Source organism: Meriones unguiculatus, chromosome 9 (assembly GCF_030254825.1).
Source record: "Meriones unguiculatus strain TT.TT164.6M chromosome 9, Bangor_MerUng_6.1, whole genome shotgun sequence".
Classification (NCBI taxonomy): domain Eukaryota; kingdom Metazoa; phylum Chordata; class Mammalia; order Rodentia; family Muridae; genus Meriones; species Meriones unguiculatus.
In genome coordinates, this window is record NC_083357.1 from 61,650,310 (window position 1) to 61,664,610 (window position 14,301).

General features: G+C 42.9%; 1 protein-coding gene across 6 annotated transcripts in view; it reads right to left on the reverse strand.

The window, feature by feature from the left end:
• The window catches only part of Msra (methionine sulfoxide reductase A), a 313,853-nt gene that overhangs the window by 279,301 nt on the left and 20,251 nt on the right, over positions 1-14,301 (reverse strand). The window contains exon 1 of one of the 6 annotated variants that reach the window (XM_060391314.1): positions 13,378-13,825. The exons of 3 other annotated variants lie outside the window; for them this stretch is intronic. Coding sequence is in view for 1 of the 3 variants with exons in the window: in XM_060391313.1 (XP_060247296.1) it covers positions 13,204-13,213 (10 nt within the window). In the remaining 2 variants the exon portion in view is untranslated. Of the gene's footprint in view, positions 1-13,203; positions 13,283-13,368; positions 13,826-14,301 lie in introns of those variants that run through there. 2 more of the 6 variants (XM_060391315.1, XM_060391313.1) reach the window with 2 other exon arrangements.

Consider the following 14,301-nt stretch of genomic DNA (forward strand, 5'->3'; position numbering starts at 1 on the left):
AGAAAGCATGGATGTTCTTAGCCAATGCTCTGAATACTATTGAAGTCACATTGAACTAAGCACTAGGAAGGAAAGGGTTAACACTAACTTAGCCTATGATATCCAAGGGTTCCTCTGCCAAAGTACTTACTTTAAAGGCAGCCACCATATTCACTTCATCTCCTAGCCTTAATTTAGGTTTTGCTATGCTCGACAATTTCAATGCCAAGAGGAAGAGACTGAGTGAGAGAGGGGACGAACTGGTCTGAACCTGGAGAGTTGATCTAATTGAACTGAAAAAAAATTAAAACCCTCCTCCATCTGCTCGGCACACCTGCTGATGGAGCACAACCACAGGTAGAAAGGAAATCCATCAGAGACCAGTTATAAATAGACTTTTATTTCATCTGCTAAGAGCTCGGCAGCCGAGGTGGGAGGGCTGCCTACGCACTGGCAGCCAGGAGAAAGCACTGTGCTGCTTTTATGCTTCAGTGGAAGGATGGGAGAGAAAGAAAACAACCAAAAAAAGGAAACTAAAGTGGAATAAAATAAAAGGAGGCAAAAATTCCCAGAGGCTGATGTGACCGCCAACCAGCAGGCAGTTTAAGAATGTCAGACATTGCTGGCAAAAGATGGGGAGACCTGAAGACAGATCATGCCCCCTCATAGGAATTGAGTGGAAACAGATAGGTTCACCCATCACTTTTAGAACAAGGTTGGCATGTGGCAACCACCTTTTAGTTATTTATAAAATGAATCAAGAAAAAACATGGCTCTGGGCTTGGTCTTCACACTGCCCTACCACTAGCTGACATACTGTTAACACTTGATGGCTGATGCTGGAGGGAAAGCCATCTTTCTTCAGGGTTGTGGCCCCTGGTAGGCTGTCCATGTTCTACTGTATGGTCTCATACCCATGCACATGCTGGGTGCACTAATTAGACTCAGTATGCTTTTTAAGAGAGGTGGGGGAGGAGAGAAGAGGAGGGGAGAGGAGGGGAAGAGGAGAGGGGAGGGAAAGGAGAGGGACAGGGAAGGGAAGGAAGGGGAAGAAAAGGGAGGAGAGGGGAAGGAGAGGTGAGGGGGAAGAGAAAGGATGGGAGGGAGAGGGAGAGGAAGAGAAGAGAGGAGAGAGAAGAGAAGAGAAGAGAAGAGAAGAGAAGAGAAGAGAAGAGAAGAGAAGAGAAGAGAAGAGAAGAGAAGAGAAGAGAAGAGAAGAGGAGAAAGAGATATAAGCGAAGTATCTAGGAAGGGGCGTAATCGAAACACATTGTATATGTGTATAAAATTGGGATGAATTATTAATTTGGGTCAGATTTCTACACACAACTAAAATATAAGCCAAGAGTGGAAAATTGTGCCCATGAAGAAGAAATGGGTATGTCAGTTAAAATGGGCATGTCAGAGGACCATCCTGAGCAGAGGCATTTGGGTTCCTCCTCCCAGGTAAGTGTGATGCAGTCATTCTTCACATCCTACTACCTCCAGAATGGGCCTCACAGACAGGTCAGCAAACAGCAGTTAAATTGGGGGAATCACCTTCAAGGGAGAACATGAAAGGATGTGCTGGTTTCAATGGTTGTCCAAGGTGGGCCTGATGTGGATCCAGAAACTCAAGGGCAAAATGTCAGCAGTTCTATTTCTAAATAAGGCCCTGGAGAAAGACATGAGGGAGAAGGGGGGGGGGAGGTGTTATATTTATCTCACTTACAGAAGTGTAGGTTCTCCGAAGCCTCCCTCATCCCCAAGAACATTAAGGGTATCATCAAGAAGATAATGACCCGCTATTCTGTCGCCACCAAGGACAGCAAGAGAAATGGGATTGACTGTGTCAAGGGAGAACCGGGTTAAATGGAAGAGCTTCCTGGCAGCAGAGGTTATTAAACACCGGGAAGGAAAGCAGTGCAGATTACGGGTGCTCCCTGGAGGTCTTTTCAAAAAGCAGAATAGCTTGCCAACTACCTGGGGTCACTTAGGTGCAGTTCTGCCAGCTCCTCTGGCCTTAGTCTGGAAGCTAACTCATGTGCTGGCCCAGCAAAGGGTCGGATACTGTCATTCTTTTGTAAGGAGCTCTCAGAAGGACAGTGTTAAGAAAATGGCGAAAGCGCTCTTGAGATGAAACTTTTCTTTATTTAAATAGTACACTGGGGGGGGGGGGTTCTTTCTTTTTCTCCTCCTCCTTTTCCTCCTCCTCCTTTATATATTTCCAGAAACAACCGAACTGCATCCTCACAGATCTGTTCTTCTGAAGCATTAACAGGAACATGGGTGGGAGATGGTGTGGGGGCCCTCTGAGCGGATGGTGCAGCCTCCACGCCAGGAACTGCCTATCTCAGGAAGCTGTGGCTCAGACTGCAGAATCTCATCCAGCCTCAAAGAGACCAACCCAACAACCTCTTCACTATACAATCCTAAAGTCCTTAAAAGATGTATTTATGTTTCTAATTGTGTGTGCGTATTGTGTTGTGTGTGTTGTGTATATATTTAAGATGACCTCTTACTCTCAAAGTTCATTTTCTCTAAACTCTTTGAGTCTCTGTTGTTCCTTTACATAAGGAAAGAAACAATCCAGGGAATGACAGACCTTTGGCCCAGGCCCTTCTCTGCTGTCACAATGGCTGCACACCAGGCTGTGTTAACTTCTCTGTCCTTCTCCACTCCACTGAGAGCTTAGTTGAGCTGGGATGAGTGTGGTGTCTCATGATTTAATCCTGAGAGACTCAGACAGAAGGATGGACTGGCTTGCTGACTGGAAGAATGGATGGATGGCCTACTGGAGAAGGTACAAGAAAAAGAAGGGGACGGGGGAAGAAATAGAAAGAGAAGAAGAGTAGGGGGAAGAAATAGAAGCTGAAGCACCTGCCTCAGCAGCGACCTGAGCTTGAGATTGCTCAGCTGGGTGCAGCGCTTACCTTTTAAGCTGAGGACCTAAGTTTGATCTAGAACCCACTTACAGAAAAACAAACAGAAAAGACAGGTCTGGTGTTGGACATTTATACTCCCAATGCTGAGGAAACAGAGATTTCCTGGGCTCTCTGGACAGCCAGATTAGCCTACTTGGTGAGTTCCAGGCCAATGAAAGACTATCTTAAAAAACAACTCAAAACGCATACAATGCATGAGGAAAGACACCTAAGGTGGTCCTTTGACCTCCACACACACACACTCACTCACACAAGCATCTGCATGCACATAGCACCTTATTCTAATAAGCACCTAACAGAGTGAACAAGGGCTAAAAGACAGCAGCAGCAATAGAGTTGGAGGCAGAAGGCTGGGTCTGCACACTAACCTTCTCGCTAAGAAGGCCAGGCACTGTGGGAGTGGGGAGGACGGGAGAACATCTGTCTATCTGTCTGTCTGCTATCTATAGCTTAGATAACATGGAAAAAGCAGAGTCTGCAATTGCAAGCAGTATTACTTTATCACACTCTTTATGAAGACTTCTCATTCAATTGTGACACACGGAGAAGGGTTGTACAAAGATGCTACGTCAGGGGAAGAATTCAACAAGGCTCGGGGAAGTGGACCCTTCCCAGACCCCACCTTTCTGTCGACAGCTCACTCAACTCCGAGTTGAGTTCGGACCAAGTTTGAGACAGCCAGCATGCACCAAGGGGGAGACCCAGGCCTTAGGGAGGGCAGTCTTGCCAGATCTGTCTGGAAGGCTGGCCCAGCAAGCTTGGGCTGGCAAGCCGTGGCTCCCACCAGTTATTAATTCCCACTCAGAACGTATTGATGACTGCAGCTAATGGTCTTGTTTCCGGGATCCCTGGTAAAGAAATGGTAAAGAAACTGTCCGCTCACCCCAAGTTTTAAACAGGTTCATAAACAGATTTCTGCAGTAATCAGCAACTAAACAGAGGGCACTGCCCAGAGCGTCACATCCACCACCCCGCCCTTCTTGTCTGCAGCCTCCCTGGGCCCTTTTGTTTTGCAAAGTGATTTGGGAGATTAAGAGGTTTTGTTTGGGTGGGAGGGTGGCACCCTGGGTGACTGAGTGCTACTTGATTGCACAACAAAAGACAAGCTAGAGCTTCAGCCACAACTCAGCCCTGCTGGCCCCAACAGTTTGCTTTTCTCAATTAATTTATTTTGTTTGAAGAACTAAGAGGGGAAGGAAAAAGCACTCGCTGCACAGAGAACACTCACTAGATAGGAACGGTTGTGATCAAATCAAAAGAATGTTTCTTCTAAAGGCAGAGAACTCCTGTTTGGGGAGCTCCTGTTTGGTGGGCTCGGACTGCCCTATGTTCCGAGAATCTGCAAACAAAACTACCTCACCAGAGCCCTGGGCTCCATGGCTGGCTTCAAGGAAGCAGGATCTGCCCAAAACTCAACAAATTGAGTCTATAAGGAAAATTCGAAACTTTATCCCCCAGCTATTAGGGGATGCAAATCCTGTACATTGGAAGAAATGGTAGTTAGTCCCTTCTTTCTCTGCCACATTCAAAAACGTAAACTGCAAGTTTATGTATTATGATAAAAATTTTCTCTGAGAACAAAAAATTAAAGTTTTAAACATGTCAAAGCTAATTTCAAAATTCACCACAAAGAGTGTATGGTACACGCCTGTAACCCTGCACTTAGGTGTTAAAGGCAGGAGGATCAGGAGTTCAAGACCAGCCTGGCCTACATGAAACCACATCTCACACACACATACACACACACACACACACACACACACACACACAAAATTAATAATAAAAAAAAAATTTAAAGGCCACCACCAAGAAAAATGAAATAGAGAACAAAGATTGAGAAGACATTTTCAATTCATAATTTATGTAATAAAGTACTCATTGTAAAGCATGCTACATATAATGACAAAACAGCCAAGAACCATATTAATTCTACATACTATATAGAAAAGGAAATACAAATTACCAATCCAGAAAGATACTCTATCCCTCTAAGCAAACAAGCACACAGATACACAGATAAAACTGACAGCAAAGTACAGCCTGGTCACTAGATTGGTAAGAAGTTATCAGACACTAGTAGGTGTGGATGAAGATGTAGTAAAGCTGTTCCAGCTCCAGCACAGACTGGGGCAGCTGTTAAGCCAGTGTTACAGAGGAAAGCTGACATAGTCAGCCGTGAGCCCCAAGTGCAGGCCTTGCCCAAGATGGCTCACATCTGTCCACGTGACATGTCAAGGAGAAGAGTGACATCATCCTTAGCACTAGGCGAAGACCGGAATATCCGGTCACCAAAGAACTGATGGGCTGCAATGGACCTATGCTGGCAACACAGATGCATCTCTACAGTACTTGACCAGCTTTGCAAAAGAGGAGAGCAAGCGCTCAAAAACACTTCTAAGCTAGTGGGAGCTGTAAGCATGTAACATAGAAGTTACATTGTTTAAAGCTATGTGTGGAGCAAACACTATAAAGTACGCACCAGAAGGTTTGCCAATTTCAAGGCTTTAGTTTACATCTCAAGTGATTTTTCTTCCTCAAAAATAACAACTACCTGAAGGAAATAAATACAGCCATGTGTTCATCCAGGATAATGAGTAACTGGGTATTCGTTCTGCCTTGTTCTCTGTGTTTGAAAGTTTTTCCTAACTAAAAATGTGTTAAGCATTTTAAAAGGATACGCATATAGCCGTCGTCTTGGCGTGTGCCGCTGAGTTAGGCACATCATCTTTATCCATCACCAGCATGTGCTTGGAGTAGCTAAGCTAGATCATTATCACTCATGCCCGTGTGAGGCCTATCAGCTAAATAGCTTCCAGGCACATTACTCCATTTAGTATTCTTGCCAAGCCTTGGATACAGGTATTAAGACAGCCATTTTACTGACAGGAAACATCAGCCATCAGTGTTTGAGAATTTTTCCCCAGATCACTCAGGTAGTGATGGGTCTACTGCTAAGATCCCTTGTGGGCATTGCCAGGGACAGACACCCAGAGATACTGAAGGCCTATCGAAGACCTTACATCATCTGTAAAGTCTGGTTCTCAATGTGAAAGTAGAGCCAATTAAGCAAATAAAGTTCTCCCTCAGTGAAGCTCTTACAGAGTCCAGTCAGATCCTCCTCATCTAACCAGCCTTCTAATACAGTGGTTGTCTCTAGAGATAAGCTGTATCTCAAACCTCAGGATGTGTAAATGAGGAGTGGAGCAGAAGACCTGTCCAGGTAGGATTTTGGAAAGACTGGGGAGATGGTTGCAGAGATAAAGCACTTGCCATAAGTGGGCTGGAATTGGTATCTAGAGAACCCACTTAAAAGCCAGGTGGGTGTGGTAGCTTCCCTGTAATCCCAGTATTTACCAGGCCAAAGCTTGGAATCCTCGGGGCAGTCTGGCAAGCAAGACCAGCTAAACCTCCCAGCTCAGAGTTCAATAAAAGACATTGCCTCAGTAAAAAAAAAAAAAAAAAAATGTGAAAAGCAACCAGGAAAACATCCAACACTAACCTTAGGCCTCAGTCCCATATATGTAAACATATGTGTATGCTCACCCACAAACACATGTACCCACACACTTGCATGCATACCAAACACACACACACATACACGCGTGCACATACACACACGTTTGCTAGTTAAAAGAACTATAAAAAATTCCAAAGTTAATAAAGTAGAAACTGTTATTCTATCTTTGAATGTGTTTTATTTGGTGACTGTAGGTACATACACTAATCCCAGGGGAGTAAAAAATAAGAGTAGACTCAGTTCCTGTTCTGAGAGTTTGTGTCACTATACATGCTGACCAAACATACATTGCACTGAGGCTGGAGAGACAGCCCAGTGGTCGAGAGCACTTGTTCTTACAGAGAACCTGGACACAGTCTCAAGAATCCACAGGCTCACAATCTGTAATTCTAGTCCCAGAAGATTTGATGCTCTCTTCTGACCTCCATGGGAACTAGACACACAAACATACATACATGCAGTACAAATACATATAAAAGCAAAACTACAAAAGTTAACAACAACAACAAAAAACATCATACCAATATAAGCTGAATTTAAGCGCTATGCCACCCAGACCCTGTCCAGGTTATTAATTACATCGAGTTCAAAAGCAAACACAAAAATATCAGTATCACCTACTGGAAGCCACACTTCATTTCACCCAGCATTAACCAGGCCCCCTCACACCCTGGGATGACCATGAAAATTAATTAGGAGTGTGGACTTCTCCCCTACTTCACAGAGGGATGCCCAATCCCCGCATGGCTGATGAGGTGAGTCTCATGCATGTAACCCACATAGAGGAAGGAGAAAACTAACTCCTACAGGAAGTCCTCTGACCTCCACACCCACAAACACACACAATTAAAGAAAGTCAATGACCAGGTGACTTGGTGTTGAGGCTATCTGACACACTGAAAAGCATCAGCATAGAAATGAAGTTAAAAATTACACATGGGAAAAAGTGGGAAAGATAGACTATCTCAGTAAAGAGGGAGCAGATGAAAGGCAGCGACAAACTCAAGCTCACTGGACAGGTTTAACAACAAACAAATGAAGCTGTGAACCTGAAGATCCAAACAATAAAAAAAAAGAAAGAAAAATAACCAAAATATTAAGTAGGGACCCGGGGAGATGTCTCCGTGGTTAGGAGTCATACTGCTCTTGAAAAAAACCCCGAGTTCAGTTCCCAGCCCCCATGCTGAGTAGCTCACAACCACATGTAACTCCAGGGGGATTCAATTCCTCTGGCCTCTGTAAGCACCTGCATGTGTGGGAATATATGGAAACTCACATACACACACACACACACACAAGAAGTTTAAGTGTATATCAGGCAGGAGTATAACAAAAGTTCATTCATTCATATCTGAGAAACACTTGAAGAAATAATGTCTGAAAAAAAAAATCCCTCAAATCAGAAAAAGACGTAACCTACATTTTCAAGAAGATAAATAAGACAAGAACAGAATGAACCCAGACAAATGTAGGATGAGACACATCTTAATCAAACTTCTTAAAAACTAAAGACAAGAATTAAGGTTAGAAAGTAGTGTATATTATAAGGGCAAATCACAGCAGATCTCCATCAGAATCCACACAGTAGAAAGTAGTGTATATTATAAGGGCAAATCACAGCAGATCTCCATCAGAATCCACACAATAGAAACGGGCACAAGAGGGCTGAAAGAAAGAAACTGCAACCTAGAATTCTATACCCAGCAAAGATATCCTTTGGGGGGCAGGACTGGGGAGAAAGCTGCATAAGCAGAAGACCTGAATTTGGATCCCCAGCAACCATGTAAGAGTCTTGACAGTAGCACATCTGTAACCCAGAGCTGGGAAAGGGAGGTGCAGAAACAAAGTGATTCCCTGGAGCTCACTGACCAGTCAACCTTGCCATTCTGTGAGCATAAGAGCCCCTGTCTCAAAAAATAAGGTGTTGAGCAATTGAAGACACCCAATGTTAACTTCTGACCTCCATATGCACACATGTGCATACAAACCCACAGTCACATATCCACACACCTACACAAACATGAACATATGCTGGACATGCAAACTCACATACACATACACACAAACACACACATGAACACTCACAGGAGCACATGTATACATGCACACATGCACACATGCACACAGACAGCATGTTATTCACAGGTAAAAGGGGGATCCTGACAGTAGTCCCAGCACTAGACTAAGGAAAAACAAAAAAGCTGCTGCCAGCAGACCCAACCCAAAGCACTGGCTCCCAAAAAGTTCTCCAAACAGAACTGGGAAAGATGCTTAAGACATCACTTGGTGTAACAAGTAAATTTTGACTAGGATGGCCTGGGACAATCTAAAAACTATTTCATCAGGGTGGTACCTTGATGAACACTCCTGAGAAACACAAAATAATCTAGAGATGATGCATCATTGTAGTATTTGACCTTATTCCCACACAAAGCTAGACAGGCCTCGTGAGCTCTCAGTCAAGACCTCCTATCAGACCACTGACTATGCTAGGAAGTCAAGTTCAAGGCACGTCATTTCTGCCTTGGAAGTTCCAAACCTTGTAACTTGCTGTGAGCCATAAAACTGCCTATGAATCCAGCAATTCTGCTCCAAGAGATAAGACTCAAAATACTGAAAATATGGTCTCAAAGACCATATTTGCACACCGCTGTCCATGCAGACTCCTTCACAACAGCTAAAAGGTAGGAAGCGTCCATTAAGAGGTAAACAGCAGGTAGGCACAGTGGAATATCATTCGGTCCTCAAAAGGCAGGAAATCCTGGCACCTGCTAGCTTAGAGAGGATGAGTCAGTTACAGAAGAAAGAACACTAGTATTCTATTTACACAAGGGACTAAAGAGGGGAGGCTGTCAGCAAGAGGAGACAGAAGAGCACAGGGAACACGAAGTACAGGGAAGACCTCTTACTGAGTACAGAGTTCCAGTTTTGCAAGATGAAAATATTTCTGTGGCTGGATCTCAGCCTTGGGAGCACTCAAGTGTCAGTGTACTCAGTACAGAAAAGACTGAAGTGATAAATTATATGTAATGCATATTTTATCACTATCAAAAAATGTGTAAGTTTAAACAGTAATTCAGTATCTCCCATTTACCCAGTTATACCCACGTACCAGATACTATGCTAAGCGGTCTGTGTATACTCCCTCATTCCTCCTCCCTACAGCCTTTGCAGGAGACACCATGAGCCCTGTTCACAGATGGAAAACCGGGTGTTCGGAACTTGACCAGAACCCTACGCCTAAAGGATAGAGACAAATTCTCCCACCAAGCTGTTGAAGCTCTGCAGGACGTTTTCTCTCTATGTGTATGTGAAAGGACTGTTTGCCTCAAAGGAAGAGTTCCTCTGCGCATGACAGACTTGAGCACACCTGCTTTTGGGGAGCAACTAGATCTTTTCAAAGGAAAGACAGTACCTTGGAGTGAATAATGGGAAGAGGGACATGAATGGTGTTGATAGGTGCAGTGAAAAGACAGCATGGCTACAGGGGGCCTAGGCCTCCCACAGTTCAAAACGCATCATTGGAGTGCCCTGACTGTCCAGGATTAGACTCGGAGCCGTGGGCCACCCTTGAAGCAGGAAGAATGCAGGGGCTTTTATTTTAATTGTCCGTAATGGTGGCTGTGGGGGAGGTCTTCCCCGTAGTCACGGTGAACGTACAGCTAAACTCTAACCCCTCTTAATTCATAACCGGCAACACAAGGTCAAGATTAACAACAAGTCAAGTAACGCTTTCTTTTTCAAACATGAGAGGCAAAATGAGATAAGAACCAGGCCCCTTCCTGCTTATTCCTTCAGTGGGACACCCAACATGGCCATGGAATACCCATCCCTGTGCTGGCTTTGCAGATGGAATTAGGAAGCAGCTTTTGGCCTACTGTAGGGTGATTCACGCTTATCGGTTATTTGTGTCCCCTTCCACACCAGCCTACAGTAGGAGTTAATCATGGCTGTTGAACATTAAGCACCTGGGGCTGAGCCTCCACCATCATTATTTCATCAGCCACATCATGGCCACCACCACAGCCTCCTTTCTCATCCCCTAAAGCATGTTGTCTAACTCCTCTTCAGAGCCTACACCTCTACTTCACTTATATTGGAGAACAGCATATATATATATATATATATATATATATATATATATATATATATGGGATATAGCTGTCACTGTGTTCAATGCAGGGGCTGAAACAAGCCACCCCCACCCCCACATAATACAGGGGGGAGATTCATTGTACTCTCTGAAGATGCCCCACTACCACTGCTGGCTTAGCCAGGCCAGATGGGCTTCTTGATCCTTGTCTACGTGACAACAAAAACAAAGCAAACAAAGGAAGATTGTTATAAACACCCACTGTTTGTTCCAAAGCTGTATCTTTGCGCGCTCTTATAACATAGGTAGCTTCTAATACGTGAGCAGTGGGCCTGACCCTCCCATCTAATTCCCGACATTGTTCACCCCACACGTATGTAAGAAGACCCAAATCACTGAAATGCTTTGGCCATTGAAATGCGGTATCCAAAACTGTGGTCAAAGCCATACTTCTAAAACTGAATCGACTGGAGCAAACCTCCATTTTTCTTTTTCTTTTCTTTTCTTTTTTTAGAACAGTGCTCTAAAATATGTATATTGTACAATGAAAGTAAACACCCCTTAATCTATTGAAATAAAACCCATAACAGCACTGCTCTTTTCTGTCCAGGCCTTTGGAGCTTGATTTTTAAATCTATTCTCTCTCCCATTCACCTAAGTCACTTCCTTCCCAATTACCCAAAATAACTTCATCGGTAAAATATTAGCATACAGAAGTGGATGCTCAGTAAACATTTGTTGAATAAATGAATAAAAGAGTGAATAATTATAAAATACTGGACGAAACCCCTCTGAGAGGTTTGCATTCGATCACAGAACTAGGTGCTTGGGTAAACGGTGCCTACACTGAAATGGAACTTAAGAGCAGTCGTGGGAAAAGCGCAAAATGTTATCCCATTTCCGTCTTAATAAAACAGAATACAAATTCAAATGTCATGCACATGCGCCTGGGGATGGCTTCATTCAAAGTCAGCCCACAGTCTTTAGATACGTTAAAAATCAAACTAGTAATGAAACTATGTTAATAAATGCTGATGTGTTTGCTGTCTAAAGGATCAAAAAGAAAAAAGTGTACCTTGAATTGATTTGTTTGTTTCTGAAAACTTTAATGAATATATTTCTTAATCAGAGCTGTATAAAAAGCTTAATTGAGGGACAGTTATTAATAGCCAGTTAACAGTGAACACCCTAGCACGTAACTTCTCTTGTTTTAAGATATATAGCTAGTAGGCCACAGAGAATGTATCGATAAGAAACTTTGTTGGGTAGAGCGACTAACATTTACCAAATCTAAAACACAGTTACAATATAAAATACAGTTTTACCAGGACCAAAAATTTAGTATTTCTTAAGGTGTATTCCAACATCCTTGTTTTCTAATTTGTTTACTTTTATTTTTCTGTTCGAAAATAATTAGTCATACAATAGTTTAGATCAAGTTTGTTCTTTTACTGAATTCGCTGCAAAGTAGCTAGGAAATAAATTCGCAAATAATAATTCTCTCAACTCGAGGGGGAAAAAAATAGTCTAAAACCAAATGATCTGCCTACTTAGCAATCCACAGTGGCAAATGGGTGTATTAAGTGGCTGTGAAACTAAGAAAATGGTCAGGGGGTCTGAGCCGATTCACTGGACTGTCTTTTCACTCCTTGCGGTTTTCAGTGTGGACTTGAATGTTCTGTGACTGGATTCCGTGACTGGTCATGTAAGCGCCCCTTTCCAGTGCCCACCACTCTGCCCTTGGCTCAGCATCCATTTTAGTTATATCAGCAAGGGAGTGGATAAAAGAGCTTATAAAACAAAGGTCGTCGTGTGGGAAACCCAAATAAACACTATTACTTTCGCTTTATTAAACATAAAAATGTTGATTAGTTGTTTTTTTTTCTAAAGAGGTGGAAGAAAATACTTTCGCTTTTAACTTCACACACCTGCATTCAGTTTCGTATGTTTTAAAATCATATTTGCGCACTAAATGACATTTCCAGGATGGCTGATGTGTCTCTATAATTTTATTTTTAAAAAAAAAGCCTCAACAATCGATCGTTGAAGGCGCGCATTAACAAGAAACAATGAACAATTTGTTTTTGTCGAAGGATCACAAATCGATAGGTACAAGCTCAAAACGAAAGCATGGATCTCAGAGCATCTTTCAGACTGCCCCTAAATGATCAGCAGTTACATGAATACAGCCAATTTTCCAGTGTCCTCTCAGCCCACAAAATAAAGAGAAAGTGAGGAGTGCAGGGACATACCATCCAGCCCCACCATTTTAACACTGCTTTTTAGAAAGAGGATACTTACTGGTAATTAGGGTAGTCCACAAAAACCTGTCCCTGCCAGTGAACCTTCCCTGTAATAACACGGCTGTTTAAGAGCAAAACTCTCACAACCTACCACAAGCAGGCCTCAGAGCAAATATTTATTAATAAGAAATTAGAGAAGTATATCTCTAAGTAAAATAATGGGTAGAATTTAAAAAGAAGATCAACCAACTTTCCACATTAAAAAAAAAAACATTTTGAGAGAGTCAAGATACAGAATCCTTGGATAAAACCTTAGTCAACTCAAAACTGATGAAATTTTTTTTTCCCTCCAACTATTTCACACACAGCTCACGGCTTCTTACCCAAAAGGTTTACATTTCTATTCTTTACCACTCCAGCCATTTCTGCCAACATCATAAAAATTACCTTTGCTCATTTCCTCCTCACAACGCGAATTCACCGACCACAAACATCCCTGCAGACACCTCCCCACCCACCTCCCAAAAATGGTTCAAGCAAGACACACACGCACACGTACACACACACACACACACGCACACGCACACACACATAAAAAAAAAAAATAATGACCAAGCTCACAGTTCCTGTTTGCCCTTCAAGCGAAGTCGGGTGTCGTCAGCTTGCCTTTCTGGTCTTCCGTATTGTCACTAATTGCTGGGGGGTGTAGTTTAGGACGGCATGAAGCTGCAGAAATCAAAGCTGTGGCTTTAAGAGATCATTTTCTCAGACACATGGATGAAACAACTTTGACTTAGACCCCCTGGCCAGGCTGCCATAAAAATCTTAGAAAGACTCCTTGAAAACTCAATATCTGGAAATGGGGTGGGGAAGATTAAGTAAAATAAAAACATTTAAGTCTAAAAGCTGCCGTTCCAAACATAACTCCGAGGATATCTGATTTGATTTGAAAGCAGGTTTGTATTGATGAGCAAAGTTTATTTTGTAGAAAATTACGATTCTTTCTAATTAGACACTGTCCTTGCCATCTTCTACAATAATTCTCTTTCTCACGGTCATGATCATACATGCAAAAAAATAAAATCAAATACATTATTTCCCGAATGCATGGACACTGGGGAGGATGCCTTTTTGAAACAGGCTTTTTTTTTTTTCCTGAATGTTGGTAACTAAATGTCAGAGTAAGAACCAACACTCTCCAACAGCCCAAGAGACTTCAAAAGCCTTCTAAGTTTGAAAACCAAAAAGTTGTGAGTTTTCCTGTATCCCAGGATGGTTTTCTTTCTGAAGCTCAAGCAGAGAAACAGACAAAAGAGGCTGATAGGACTGAGCCCTGCCAAGTCTTGCCTTTTTTAAATTTCCTCAGCTCTCCCTCTGCCTGCCTCTCTCTCTCTCTCTCTCTCTCTCTCTCTCTCTCTCTCTCTCTCTGTCTCTTCTCTCTCACTATCCCTCCTCTCTCTCCTCTCCTCCCTCCCTCTCCCTCTCCCTCTCCCTCTCTCTCTCTCCCTCTCTCTCTCTCTCTCTCTCTCTCTCTCTCTCTCTTTC